General features: G+C 31.3%; 1 protein-coding gene across 9 annotated transcripts in view; it reads right to left on the minus strand.

The window, feature by feature from the left end:
* The window catches only part of LOC142322262 (sodium leak channel NALCN-like), a 39,835-nt gene extending 24,190 nt beyond the window's left edge, over positions 1–15,645 (minus strand). For 8 of the 9 annotated variants that reach the window (XM_075361152.1, XM_075361150.1, XM_075361158.1 and 5 more), the window contains exons 1-3: positions 15,384–15,645; positions 8,446–8,667; positions 834–1,001 (exon numbers count right to left, since the gene is read on the minus strand). In XM_075361152.1, coding sequence (XP_075217267.1) covers positions 834–1,001; positions 8,446–8,667; positions 15,384–15,428 — 435 coding nt within the window. In that variant the 5' untranslated portion in view covers positions 15,429–15,645. Of the gene's footprint in view, positions 1–833; positions 1,002–8,445; positions 8,668–9,602; positions 9,845–15,383 lie in introns of all 9 variants that reach the window. The other variant, XM_075361151.1, reaches the window with a different exon arrangement.
* Positions 15,646–16,457: the final 812 nt, after the last annotated feature.

Consider the following 16,457-nt stretch of genomic DNA (forward strand, 5'->3'; position numbering starts at 1 on the left):
ATATTCATTAATTCTTAATAAATTAAATATTTAAGAATTAATTAAGAATTCACTCTTAATTAGCTCAAAAGAATTAGGTTCAAAATTAATAAAAAGTAGATAAAAATATTGAAACCATTTTAAAAGAATGAAAGAAAAAACAAAGCAGATTAAATAAATTCAGGCAATTCCATTACAAGACTAAATAGCAGGTAGAGATCTTGAAAAATTTAAGTTTTTTCTTTTATTTTTGTATCTGAAAAGAAAAAAAATTAATGTTGCTAACCACCTCATTATACATGGATGAGCAATAAAAAAAATATAAAAAATAATCTAAAAGTACTCGCAATTAATAATAATGAACTGGAATATTTTTAAATAAAATATTTGCAGTTTTTTGTTGATATTTATAGATATAAATACACTTACGAAAGAACAGGTGCGCTTTAAAGATGGTGAATTATTTATAATAATTTATAAAAGCTAGGTTGGTGGATCATGGCAACTATCAATTTTTACATGTAACAATACTTAACACATAAATTGATAAATTTATATTAAGCTTGCTACTTTGGCTTGTTTATAAGTGATTTTTGTTAATAATTATTAACAAAAATTAATAATTATAACATATATTAATAATTATAATTATTAATTCTAACATACTAAATATGTTGAATAAAATTATACAGACAGAATAAAATACTGTATTGTGGAAATTTATGTGAACGAGACATTATTAAAAATGTGTGATTATCAGTTATTGATGTATTCTATTTAAATCACTCTGAAGTTGAGGAAAGAAGGTATTGTGACTGGGTCACATCTGAAAGGATAATGTGAATAAGCCTTACCTGAAAATATGTTAGACCAGATAAATATAATGTTGGTATGATATGAAGCGTTGTACCAATTGTAAGGAGCAATTCAAATTTATGATATGAATGTTTAAAATAGCCTCGAAACCCTAGACACCATATTTTAAACAGTGCTTCAAGATCAAGAAAAATTGTGAATGCAACCTGAAAATTATAAGACTACATTAATGAATACGTTTAATTAGAAACCAAGAGAAAATTTTTTTTTTAACAATATTTCTAACTAATAAAACTGCTAAGATAATACAGAAATTGATTTGTATACTAATTCTACTTTACATTTTCTTTTTAGAGACTCCTTTCAAAACAGTTTCAGTTTCTTCTTTAATTTTTATTTTATAAATAAATTCTACAGATTCCAAAGAAGCATAGAAACAAGCACAGAAGTAACATAACCTTATTATTTAAATTCATTATTACAGATAAGGTTGAGAAAAGGACATCAACAGTTGAATTGAATTGAATATATTTCAAGTAAATATTTCTTTACTCATCTTTTAAGCGCATTTTAATTTTCACAGTGTTTGCATTATTTGTAAGTTTTTATATTAATTTAGACCTCACAAATGACAGGACGGTTCTTTTCAAATAACTAAATTTTATTGTTTAATTTCATGAAAAACTAGAAATGTTACATATGTAATCAGTTTCATGTAACATAGAAAATGAAGCTTCATAAACTGAACGTTTTTCCACTTCTGCTGACAATTTTGTTTAATAAATGCAAGAGGGAAAATGTTCTTCTTAAATTTATGATGAAGATAATCATATGACAACTGAAAAAAGTTGATCTTAAATGCCAAATGCAATTGTATTTAGAGAAAAAAAATCATTTAGAAAAAACCTGCTTGTTTATTTCATTTTACTTTTTTCCAAAGACGTCTTCGATTGTATTCAGTGCTCACAAAAGAAAAAAATACATGTAATACATATCAAACTTAAGGATTACCAGCTTTTTTGTTATAACTTCATTGCACTTAGGAGATTGTTGTGATTCATATATTTTTTTTCATGGAAAAATGATATGGTCTTTTGTTAGTTTTGAGTTGCTGGTTCTAAAGACAACATTAAAAAATAAAAAAAAAATAATGTTGTATTTAGAAAACATTTAGCAAAGATTTGAGCGTTTTGTTGGGTTTTATAAACACAAATTTTTATATATATTTTTAACTAGTTTGATGTCTGTTGGAACAGTACAATGAATTTTAAACAGATCACTTTAATTACTAAAGTATTAAGTAACAACTTCAATACTAATAATCACTTTGATATTAGGTTATACAATTTCAATTATTTTTGAAACAAATTTTCTTATGTATACTAATTTCGAAGAGAAAATAAAATATGTTGTGTATTTTATTCATATATATTTTTTACTTTCACTTCATAATTTCTTTTGCAACATGTGTTTTCTCTTTCCAGGTACCAATCATAATCTTTCACCTCAATTAAATCCCCTCTTTCTTCCATTTTTTAAATATCTTTATGAAATCTCTCCTATTCATCAATTCCACTAACCAGGTTTGCAGAAAAAAGTGCAAATGATAATAAAGGAAAGTTATTTTTAGTGACATCCTGCATCCGAGTATTCCATATTCTTCAACAAAATGTACCTAATAACTGGCAACAATTGTTATATTTCTAACTACCAAAAAAACCTTTCACTATAGGTTTGCGTAAATTCCATGCTGAGCTTCCTTTAGATCACAAAACAGTTTTCTGATCTGTGGATCAAAAACTAAGTCTCTTTAACTTTAACTGTTATCTGGAAATTTTGTCCCTAAATTTTTCTTTTCTGTTTCATATTGTTCTCCGTTCTGTCTCCACAGAATAGTTTCACAAGTCCTAATTTAATATGATAAAGAGGGCATGTTAAGCATTAGTCAAGGACTTACATTATATGCTACAAATTCCTGGATGAAGCTTTCACTTTATGGCCAGTCCTTTAGTTCTTTTTGTCTCTTTTTTCTTAGTTTTTTCTAATGAGTAATTGACTGCCTTACAACAGCAAAACAGCAAACAGCAAAACTCTTAGTAAATTTCCCTTCATGTCTAATAGTGCTATTATTTTTAGATTATTTAAGAACTGTCACTAAGTTAAATGAGGAAGTGAAAACTCACAAATGAAAGAGATATTTGAATGAGAAAAAGTTATGACACTAGATTATATTAATTAAGATTTTTACAATTAAATGTGATCATAATTTATTGTTAAACATTTTTCCTAATGGTCAACCAATTTTCTCATTCCATCAGTGAAAATTCTGATGGTTTTTCCTCATCCTTGATGTCACTGCGTCTTTCACTATGAATAGTATTTACTCGAACATTCACAATGAAACAAATGCCCTTGAGTTTCCAATTTAAATTTAGGACGAAGTAAAAATCACAGAATGCCAAATCCAATAAGCACTACAGGTATTCACATTTCAACTTTACAATTGTCTCAGAACATGAAATTTTCTGAATTCATAATCATATTGCAGGATTATGAATTCAAAGAATTTTAAACATAGCATAAACATATTCTCAAGTGTTTTTATGTAACATACAGAATTCACAGTTGTCCTAACTCCCATTGTCCATATGTGTTTGGTATCACAGAACACTGGCAAAATCAATTTCTTGATTTTGGTAAACTAAAACTACTATTTGGTGAACTAGTATTCCATATTTTTAGTTTTCTCTTTTACACCAAAATGATGTACCCAACTTTCATCTATTAAATAATGAAATGAAGTCTTCTTTCTTCATGATAATATCTCAGAAGTTGTTTACAAAATTCTTTTCTTTTTTTTTCTTTTGTGAATTTGTGCAGCACCATTGCAACAGATTTTCTTAATGATTTCCATTTGCTTGCTAAAAGTGTTCTACTTGTACTAACAATATACTTAGCTGGGTAGCAATGCATGGTTGTGTGATGGACACTTTGAATCAATTAAATGTTCACTTAATGCTTATCATCAGTCATAGAAACTGCTCACTTACTGTGAGAATCATCCCTAATATTCACTTTACCAGCTTACAATGCATAACATGTTACTGGTTTTCTATTCACATTAATCCCACAACAAATTCATTACCATAAACAGCTGTAAACAAGGGTTATTTTGTTTTCAAGGTCCGATCGGTCGTGAAATAAAAACCCGTGAAAAAATTGGATGAACCTTTGCGCATATGTGTTGCGCAGCGTCTCTAGTATAGCCTTCAATCACGCCGCATCATTTCCTTTAGTTCTGAACATGCAGCTAGCACGTAAACATGTCTACAACAATACCATCTCCCGCCAAGTGTGAAGTGCATGTGGTAATTCGATTTCTACAGGCTGAGGGGTGTAATGCAGCTGAAATTCATCAACGAATAAGTAATGTGTACGGTGAAACTTCCATGAGTGACAGCAAAGTGCGATAATGGTGCAGGAACTTTAAAGCAGGCAGTGAGGGAAGGAAGCGAGTGTCAACCGATGATCTCGTTGAGCAAGTGGATGAGGCAATTTGAGAAAATCAACGGTTACAATTTCTCTATTGAGGGATTTATTTCCTGAAATTTCAAGGTCAGCTCTCTACACCATTGTGAGTGAGAGACTTCAGTACCGCAAACTGTGCGAGATGGGTTCCCAACATGCTGTCCGACCATCACAAAACAATGAGAATGGATGCCTCCCTAACGTTTCTTCAGCGCTACCACAATGAAGTAGAAGATTTTTTGAACAAATTGTCACAGGGGACGAGACATGGGTCCATTTCAAAACTGAAGAAACAAAAGAGCAATCCAAACAGTGGATGCATTCTCATTCTCCCAGTAAACCAAAGAAGTTCAAACGAATCTTCTCCAACAGAAAGTATATGGCTACTGTGTTCTGGGACTGAAATGGAGTTTTCTTGGTGGAATTCATGGAACATGACATGACCAACACTGCAGCCTCATATTGTGTGACTCTTCAACGTCTACGAAGGGCAATTCAGAATAAGCGGAGAGGAATGTTGTCATCAGGCATTGTCTTTCTCCATGACAATGCTCGACCGCACACTGCAGCGTTTTCGTTGGAAAGTATTTGATCACCCACCATACAGGCCGGACTTGGCTCCATCTGATTTTCACCTCTTTGCTCACATGAAACGCTGGCTAGGACAACATTTTGGCACAGACATCAAGCTGCAGACCAGCATAGAAACATGGCTGAAACACAGGTGGCTCTGGTCTATGATGTACCACACTATGACAAATGTCTAAATTGGAGTAGCGACTATGTAGAGAAATAACGTAACTATGTAAGTACTTGTTACAAATAAAAAAATTTTTTATTTTCACTGTGGTTTTAATTTTGTGACCGATCGGACCTTGAAAAAAAATAACCCTCGTATAATGAAGAACGTAATTGGGATTCAACTTTTGGCATTACAAATCCAATCACTAAATGTTATTTAAAACAAGATGACAAACTAGGCTTACTTGTATCCATGGCAATGACTACTGTCAAAGAACAAGTAAATGGAACTGAATGAGACTTAGCATATTGTAGAGGGGGAATGTCATATTGAATAAGATGTCAGTATATGCCAATCTGTACTATGTTTTTATTTCCTGTTGTAGGCAACTGTGTATTACTTATCCACCACCCCTCATATTAAATAAACATCAACATTTTTTCCAAACTTTCATATGACCTTCATCTACTGAATGGGCAATGATTTTTTTGTAATATTTAGTAAATCAAAATGTTAACTTAACTATGGTTATATTTATGAATGAGCAATCTTTGCTAAAAAAGAATACTTACTTGAAGGAAGAAAGGAAAAAAATACCTCTATCAAACCTGATTACTGTTATCATTTTCATGTAACTAAACACAATACTTCAGCATACAAGAAAGGAGCTTATGTTTCCACGACCATTTAAAAGATGTTTTATCAATTTATTTAAAATAAAATTAAATACTTTGTTTTACAAAAACAATATTATTACCTTGTTGATCAATTTTTAAAAACTCTTTAAAAGAAAAAAATCTTGAATTTTCTGCACTTCTGTTTAGTAGGTATATAAATGTGGCTCACAATTTTCATTAAATCTTTCTAAATTGTGATTTATTTTGTAGTTATTTTATATGCTTAATCTCATATTTAATGTTATTTCATGTGTTTATTTTTTACATTATTAATATAGACTTTTAACCAAAAATATTTTTTTGGTACTTATGTATACAATGGTGTCACTATTGTTGGGAGGTTGTAACCATTGCGACTGGTGGGGAGTTATATAACTACATTCTACTTCTTACAGTAAGACAATAAAATAAAATATTTAAAGTTAACAGTGAACTTATAAGTAAAATGTGTGCACTAGAATTTGAGATCTCCCACATAGCAAAGAGGTAGCTGCTAGATTTTTGTAGGTTAGGTTAGTTTAATTTAAATAAATAATTTAACTTCTAGTTTTGTGTTTCTACTTTCTTCCTAACAGATTCCAACAGCCATAATAAATTTACAGACCTATTATATATAGCCTTCCAACAGTAGTGGCATTACTATAATACATAAGTACCCTTAATAATTAATAATTAATTTAATAATTAATTTATCTTGTGATCTTGCTCTGATGAGGCTTTTATCATATTTTTCCTTCATCCATCCAGACAAATGCTGGGGGAGCCCCTTCTTTTAATCCATGATTACTATGCTTGCTAACTGCTGATATGATCCGTATAATATATTACTACGTATTGATCAGAATAAAGGATTTTGTTTTATCGGACAAAAAGTAATGTCTTTTTAAATTTAAAAAATACAGAAGAAGTTTTCTTTTAATTAAGACATTCAGTTAAAATAAAGTAACACGGAACATATAATTCTTGACTTGGTCACAGAAAAAAAGATTAAAAAACAATAAAACAAACACGTTTTACTTTTTTGTTAAATACCAACTATTTAATTTCATTAAATATTATCAAATAGAAAGCAAATCCGGATCAGGATTATTAAAATAACCAATCACTCTATTTTAGCCATTTTAATTTAATTACTTTTGGTGTACGAGTATATCTTCCATTAGAGTATGCAATAAACAATTGTTTCCATTTTTTGTCCAAAGAAATTGACACTTAAAATTATTTAAAAAAATTAACTTTTTAAACAAAAAAATTTAATAAATACAGGATTTTAAAATTTCAAAAGAGTTTAAGTCACTCTTGCAACCATCTTTAGTGACTGGTGGTAGTGTTCTCACAGGAGCACCAGCCCTGGCTTTAACTGACACTGCTGGTAGCTTTTAGTTAAGCAGACATGTATCTGGAATACAATAAAAAACAAGTGTGTTGAATTTAGATTGTGTCTGTCGATTTAGTATACATGAGGGTTGTCTGAAAAGATTTGAGCCTCAACATGAAGATGGCAGCAGCACTCGTCAACAAAAGTTACGGAATGTATTCGTGCATGCGTTGAAAGGTACTCACAAAAATTTCAATCATTTTGGATGCTCTGTTGTTTGATAATCGTTTGGGTAAGTCATTGTGAGTGTTATTGTGAAAATGGAAAAAATTGAATATCGTGCCATGATTAAATACTTGCAACTGAAAGGCAAAACGCGTACTCAAATTAAAACCGAGTTGGACGCTGTTTATGGGGACTCTGTCTCATCACTTGCCACCGTGAAAAGATGAGCAGCTGAATTTAAACAAAGTCATACCTTGGTGGATGATGAGCATTCAGAATGGCCAAAAACTGCAACCACCACAGATATCATCAAAAAAGTTCATCACATGGTACTGGATAACCAATGAATTACAGTTAGAGAGATAGCAGAGGCTATGGGCGTATAAAAAGAACATGTTTGTCATATATTAACTGAACAACTGGATATGTGTAAGCTATCCATGCATTGAGTGCCATTTTTGCTCACTTTGCACCAAAAACACATTTGAATGAACATTTCCAAGGCCCGGCTGAAGCAGTTTTAAGCAAAACAAGTCAGATTTTTTGTGTCGACTCACAACTGTAGATGAAACATGGATCCACCCCTACACTCCTGAGATGAAATAAAAATGTGGTCTGCAAAGGGTGAATCTGCTACGAAAAAAGCAAAGACGATTCCATCGACCAGGAAGTGATGGCGACTGTTTTTTTGGGATCAATTTCCTGTTTAGAATATAATAAAGATTACAAAAAACAACAATTTGATAGAATATAAACTTCGTTATAATGAATAATTTTATACTGAATTTTTAATCCTGATCTAAGAAAAATAATTTATACAAATATTAGACAATTTGTAGTTAAAACTGTGACAAAGCCACTGGAATATAGAAATTATTTATTAAGCACATTTATGACATGAACAGGAACTAAATTTCCATTTATATTCACAAATATAATTTTCATTCAATTGCAAACTAACAAAAAATAGACAGTGCTATTGTCAAAACTGGCAATCAGCAATGCACAACATAATAATGCTTGTAATGTTTAGATTAATCTACCGATTACCAGTATACTATAATAGAAATATTAATAAATACTTTTCTATAGAACTAACTCTAAAGAATGACGTGAAAGCCAAACATTTTATAGAAAAAATGTAAATGAAAGTTACTTACCTCAATATAATAATATTTTTCATAAAATACATGCCGAGGGCGTTCATCATGTTTAAAGTACATTGTTGCAGTGACCAAACCATTAGTCAATATAACGCCCATCATAATTAATCTGAATGAGGCAGTTCTCAAAATAGTTTGACAGATTGGAGGTGCAAGGCCACTATGCTTATTCTCATCTAATGTGACTAATTTCCAACCCATATCATTACCAGTCAAAATCTGAAACAATAAAACAAAAGCTGGAATTTTCTTTTTTAATTTCCTAGCATATTGAAAAAAATAAATGGGAATACACTCACTTAAATATAAAATTAAGATAAAAATAAAAGAACTTAATTTACATGCAAATATAGATGTTAAATGACTGCTGCTTGAGAACTAAATGTATATGTACTTTGATTTGAAAAGCAGACAATGTTTTATTACTCTTTCACTACATAAATTATATTTTCATTCCTTTTATAATTATAAATTGCATTTTACAAGGAATTTGTAGTTGTAATTTTATGTGATAGCATTTGCCTTCAATCTTGGCACTCTAGCATAGACTAATAGTAAGACCAACACTCATAGAACTGGAAATGGGATAAAAAATATGGGAAACAATAGCTTTCCAAAGAAAGCTTAAACTCCCTCGAGGGAATTAATATTGGTCATAAATCTTCAGGAGATTAGAGCATTTTTATTATTACCGCTCACTGATTTTGAATTTACAAACTTACATGTTTCAACAAAAATTACTTTTTCTCTAGAAAATGATGAGCCATCTGAGATCAGATATAACCAAAAGGGTATATCACTTACATAAGTAATTCTTAAGGCATATGGAAGTATCCAATAGCATTGGATAATTATAAAATCTTCAGCCTGACTTCCAACGATGGTGTTATTACATAAATTACCGATGGTGTTTATCCATTCTAACAAAAGGATATAAATTTTGATCACTAATTTTTGTCTGATAGCTTAACACTTTTTTTGCTATATAACATGGAACCATGTAGCATTTTGGTACCACTTTTGAATAAAATGGTGGGTTGTTAGTCGTTGGGTTACTGCTAATTGTTCTAAGTTCTTTATAAGGTTGTATAGAACATTGTAGAGTGGCGCACAGAAATGTTAAATAATTAGAAAAAATGAAGTAAGTTACTAACCTTTATTTGATGTTGAAAATATGTTCTACAAGAGTGGAAATTTCAATATACATTACTTTTTAAAAATTACTTCACTTAAGTGCTACCCATTTTTGCATACACATTCAGTAAGTTGATTCTGAAAATTTTGCATAGTGCAGTGCAATGTGTTCTCTGGGAGAGTAGCAATTTCCTCTTCAATCTGTTTTGAGCTGGGCAAGGTTTCTTGGTCTAGTCTGGTACTCAATGATCTTCAGATGTTCCTATAAAAAGAAGTCATAGACTGAAAGGTCTGGAGACCAGGGTGGCCAAGTGATGTTAGCAGTCCTTGAAATTATGTGATCCCAAACAAACATCTCACTGCTGCCATAGACTGCCAGGCAGTATGTGAGGTGGCTCCGTCCTGTTAAAACTAGATTTGTTGAAAGTAAGATTTGGAAGAGAGTGGAGCCTAGGAGCAAAAAATGTCTCAAGCATGTCGACATAATGCGTTACAGCGCTGTGTAACGCATTACACAAAGTGACACAAGTGAAACTGAGTAGGATTTGTTTGTGCCCAGTAATGAAAGTTCTGCTTGTTCATGTATCCACTTAAGTGAAAATGGGCTTCATCTGACATCCAAAGATTTTCAATAAAGTTAGCATCCTCATTGATTTCAGACAACAGGTTTTCACAAAATTACAAACACAATAAACAATCGTTAGGTTTAAGCTTTTGGAGAATTTGAATCTTGTAAGGATGAAATTTTAGGTTATGGAGTATTTTTTGCATGCTCCGACGTCTGAGCTCCAATGTTGCGGCAATTTACCACACCGAACGTGGAGGACTTCTTACCACTATAGCTTTCATATCATTAATGTTTTCTGGCATATGTAACTACAATACAAATACACTACATTTTTTTCAAAGCTGAATCAATTTCTTCAAAATTATGAACCCAAATTTTGATTGTGTGTGAAGAAGGAACTTGACCGCAAAGTAGGATCTCATAGTGTCACTGGAATACTCTTTTTGCAGCTGTCACACTGTCACCATGTTAGTAACACCCTTACACAATTGCGTGCTCTTCACCATTTCAATTAAACCATCATAATTAAATGTCCATTACTGCTCTACAGTTTAACATCTTTCTCCCACTTATGGTATACCTACAGGGCTGCCAACATCAAATTTTAATTTCCTGATTCTCTGTGCCACCTGTATAACCAGTTTTTAGATTTTGTAGTTTTTTTTTTACAACAAATTTTTTATTTTTAATGTTTCTCCATGTATATTAATAATACTACTACTTATTTCTCAGTTTTCCACACTTTTTTCTCTGAATTATTATAAGACTGATAAAAACACTTTTCTTTCTACCTTGGCTCTTCTCCTCTTCAGATTTTTTTATTATTTTTCCTGTCATTTCTGGATTGATTTATTTCAATTTATAAAAAATTGTAAGGTTTCAAACAATCAGTTTTGGAACAAAATCAAGGGAAACTGTCCAGTTTCAATATGTAAACAATTTGTAGAATCAGCACATACATATTGTTACAAGGTCAATAGCTACATGAAGCTCATTAATCACCATAATTACAATATAAAGAAAAATTAAATGGGTTTTGTAACCGATTCCAATTTAGCTAAATTTGAATTGGTTTGTAAGGCATGAATACTGATGTGTGTTCAATGAAGACCTCATAAAAATAACAGTCAGTCGATGGAACAAACAACTCTGTGAAACGGGCAACTAAAGCAGTCATGTCCAAGACGACCATCAGTGTCTGACAAGACTGTTGAAGCTGTACAAAAAATTATTTGCACAGCCTGAAAACCATCAGCGCAGAAGTGTTCTGTGGATTTAAACGTTTTAAAAAGAATTTTCACAATGTTTTAAAAATACTACACTTTGTTACTTACGTAATAAAGGTATTACTAAAAATTTATTTATCCATAGAAAAAAATTAAGTGATTATATTTACTGTAGAAGATAAGGTACTCATGGTGGGGAGTTTTTAAATGAGTACATTTTCAGTAATGAAGCTTTGTTAGCATTATGGAACATCAATGTGACAGCCCACAAGTTCATATATGTTACACAATTGGATGAGAGAGTTATCCTTCTTTTTTTTTATAAGAAATAGGAACCTTGCTGGATATGTTAGAAGGTATGAAATACCAAAAATTACATTCTCCAGTACAATGGAGGCAACTAAAGAAATTAAAATCTACTGAACAGTTAAAATTTTTGAAGAGTTTCATTTTATTTTCACATATACTTCATGTCTCTGTCATCTTTGTTCCAAAACTATCACTGGTTGAAACTCCACCAATTTTTTATATTTTCGCTGTATTTTTGTATCACAATAACTTTAAGCAAAGAAGTATTCAAATAGAAGATATCTCAGTGTGTTGAAATATTGAAGGAGCTGCCATACCACTACCATACATAACATGAAACAGAGAATTGCCGTTATTTATTAACATCAAAGTGATACTGCAAGCTCTAACAATTTTTTTTTTCAAAAATTACTTCCCTTAGTTTGTAATAATGGGTAGCTGTGTGGCAAAATTAGCTACTAACATTTTTTGTTGTAAGCTTTGGTTTAAACCTAGATTAATTTTCTCAGTTCACATCAAGTGTTAATAGGAGGCTGCTTATGATGTCATGTCATGGAAAATATAACAATATTGACAAAAAAAACATTAAATTTTCTAATAATGGATGAAAGGGGGTTTTTGTATGTAGTATCAAATACATGGGTCCAATAAAGATTTACTGAATCGATTAAGATGCTGACTATAAAGAAATTTGATGTGTTCATATCGTGTAGAGAAATGTTAGTAAATGAACAAAACGGTCGATTTGAAGATATTCATTACAATAATTAAAAATATGACATTAAAAAAGTAATATACCAAGAAATGTGAACCTATCAGTGACACTACATTTGAAAGCTATGCTTTATAATCTTCTGGAGGGAAATTAAAGACAAATAATATTAAGGTTAAATTTAGCAACTCCACAAATGTAGAACCAAATTCCAACCCATAATTAGTGGTGACATAACATTAAAGAATTGTTTTTAAATCTTGATTCTTACCTACTTCAACTTGGCCAAAATGATAGAAATTTTCTACAGGAAGACAACAGGCGTGTACACAACCAGAGAAGACGCTACATCTAGAATAAAGTTTTGAACCAAAAACCATGGTTACAAACTATTAAAAAAATTAAATGATAGAGTCATCAGTTCTGCCGATGATACTTTAATGCTGTTTCGAGGAAAAAATATTAATAAAAAAATTAGTGAAGGAATGAAAGTGTTCATTTAATACTTTCACTATAGAGAATTATTAAATTTGATAAATAGTCTGATAATGACATAAAAGGTATTATATAAGATTACATAAAAATTTGATATAAAACCTTTACTAGTATATGGTGATTATTTTTACTGCGAGAATGTCTACATCTGTCTACTAAGATATCTTGAAATATATTGCCAAGTTACCCTAGTTTACCACAAGCAAAGATCCCAAGTTTACCCCGGTTTTCAGTTCTGTTTACAGTACTAGAAATAAACTCAACTTTTAAAGAAACAGAACTAGTTTAAAAATTATCAATAAAAGCCCATTTCTAGAGATGGAAAATGAATGGTACAAAAAACCCCCAACATATGAAAACCATATCCTTGTCAGTTAAAGTAAAACTGAAGAATTTGTATTGGAGATTTTTATTTAATTATTAAAAATATAGGATTAAGCATCAATTCATAGTTTTCTGTTTTAGTTCTTAATAAATGTTTAGTTTTAATTTCAATTAAATAAAAAACCATATTTATATTTTGAGGCTAAAACATTATAATTAATAGCAAACTAATGTTAGTAATTGTAATATACTGAAAGACTAAAAAACGATGTTTGTAAAAGCTGTCTGATGATTACACAAAAACATAATTGAAAAATAAAAAAATATAATGTTCAATATAATACAAAGACCACTGACTGATTCTTTAGCTGTGCCATTAATTTCACTATCCTAACCGCAAAATAGTTTATCCTAACTACAAATTGATAAAGAATTTTAATCTATCATTCTGTGATCAAAAGCAAAATGGAATATTTTTTTTATATATTAATTTTATTAAGAAATCATCTACAAAAAAGACTCGTGCATGATTAATGACTTCATAATCTTAATACAAGGCATGTTTTTAAAGTACCGTTTTGAAATTTAAAAAAAACAAGTACACTATTCTTAACAATTTTATTTTTTTATCTACTTTTCTACATAATTGCCACCAATATTAAGGCACTTGCTGTATTGTGCAACCAGCTTTTGAACACCATCGTCATAGAAGTCTGCCGCCTGACTTAATAACCACTGCAACACGATTGCTTTGACAACATCATTGTAATGGCACTGACCACCCAGATGTTTCTTCAAATGCAAGTTATTACCAACCAAATCAAGCTGATCAAGTTGTTCCCAGCCAAATGATGTGACAAATTCTTGAATTTGATGTGACAAATTCTTGAAAATGATGTGACAAATTCTTGAAAGCTGCATGTGGACAGGGGCATTGTCACAAGAAAAGGATCCCTTTCCTTAGCATGCCACGCCTTTTGTTTTGGACTGCATGGCGCAGTTTTATTAAGGTCTCACAATATGTCAGAGTTTATTTTGTCAGCACAAGGTCACTCCACTAGCAACACCCCCTTTCTGTCCCGAAACATCGTACACAATGATTTTCCGGGCTGAAATTTTTGCTTAAACTTCACTTTCTTGGGTGATATTGAATGCTGCCATTCCATAGATTGCTGCTTCTATTCCTATGTAACATAAGCCACCTGTTTCGTCGCCTGTGACAATTTGGCTTAAAAAATCACCTTTTACACAATTCCTCTCGATAAAAGTCAACGCACTACCTAAAGGTTTGGTTTTGTATACCTCAGTCAACATTTCTGGTACCCAGGGTGAGCACAATTTTCGATAATTTAAGTGTTTGGTCACAATTTCATTGACAACACTTCTTGAAACTTGAGGAAACTCTTCAGATAGTGAAGAAATCGTAAAGCGTCTGTCTCTCACTTTTTCGTCAACTTTCTGCACCAAATCTTCAGTAATGACAGAAGGTCATCCATTCTTTTCCTCGTCGTGAAAATTCTGGCACCCATCTTTAAAAGCGCTAACCCATTTTTGTACCGCTTTTTCATACCCGTTTTCATCGCTCATAATATTTTCTCTATACACTTCACTGATCTGATAATGAATTTCAGCCACTTTCGTGCCTTTAGCACTAAGAAAATGAATCACACCATGTATTTCACAGTTGGCAGGATTCTCGAACAGCGGAGTTATTTTAAATACTCGCAAACAAACACAGTTAAATATTACCGTAATGGCGTCGGTGGCTTGCCAATAGATGCAGGTACACAGTCCACATATGTGGAATGCCGACCACAGCATAGCAGCGGTGGAATTTCAAAATAGTACTTACTTTAAAAACATACATATAAAGATATTCATAAATACAAAAGTACAAAATGTTTAAATGTTTGTACAAATGCATTCATTTTTTTTCTCAATGTTTAATACTTTTACAGAGATCTCTGCTTCATCAGAATATTTTAATCGTGTTTTTAATTTAATCTTTATAAAACTTGATAAAGCAGATATCTCTACAAAAACATACTATATATACTAAAAGTGTAGGAAAAAATAGAGAAATGGAAAAATTAATTTTTATAAATACTTATATTCTGCTGCTAAATACTATATTTGCTAAACTGTTTATTGAAAATACAAAACTAACCTGCGAAGCTGATTTATTTGTCATATGACCACGGATTCCCCACATCTGTTGAAATTGAACTCAATGAAATTCAATTTCATTGAATGTTTCAGTTATAACAGCAATAAATACATTCTTAACAAGCCACGCCAAAAAAAATATCATGGTGCTAAAATAAAATACAGCTCGCCAGCCAGGCAAACTATCTATAGCACGGTACATAATAAATACTCAGCCTTCTTGCGAAGCAGCTTGGTAGACAGTAAATATGCTTGTAGCTAAAACAAAAACACTGTTAAAAATAGAAAACAAAATATAATTACAGTAGTAAATTTGATTCATAAGTGAAATGGTTTCATTGGAATAGCTAATTATTTAAACTTATTCATTAACACAGACATGATACAGTACCTTTATTTATTTGAGTCAACAGATGAGGTGTGGAGTAATTAGAGGAGGAAACCATTAGTTACAGAGTTACTATTGTTGACTTCAGAGAATTGTAAATGCTGTATTGCGTTATGTGTATGTGAAGGTACCCAGTAGCATGACAATTTTTTTTAACGAGAAATTCATTTGTCTTCTTGAGCGTGTGTCGCACGAAGATGACACAGCACACTGACATAGCGATGAAGTTTTCTAAACATTTTCTAGAAATTTCTACTTCACACAGTAATCTTATTAAAAGATTGTGTAAAACAGGTTCCAATAAAGATAAAGTGGAAAACCATCTAGACTTAAAAATTCAGAAGCTACTGAATATTTCTGACACTATTCAACAAAATCCATCAAAACCAATATGTAAGCTAGAATAGCAGTACAAAGTTGAAAGTTGCTACTACAAACTAGAATAGTCAAACTACAAGAACAGTCAGACAAGAACTGAACCTTTTCCCCGATAAAGTACATCTTAATTGAAGTACGGGTTGAATTTAACAGATACTGCATTGTGGATCATAGATTCTTTTAGAAAACTAGGAAAAATAATGATGCTTCTGAAATTTTAATTAACTTTATTACTACAGGGAAGTAAAGAACAGTTATGCCTGGTTCCAACAAGGTGGCACTACCGCAGGCACAGCTAACTCAATTGTC

The sequence above is a fragment of the Lycorma delicatula genome, chromosome 3 (genome assembly GCF_047948215.1).
Source record: "Lycorma delicatula isolate Av1 chromosome 3, ASM4794821v1, whole genome shotgun sequence".
Classification (NCBI taxonomy): Eukaryota; Metazoa; Arthropoda; class Insecta; order Hemiptera; family Fulgoridae; genus Lycorma; species Lycorma delicatula.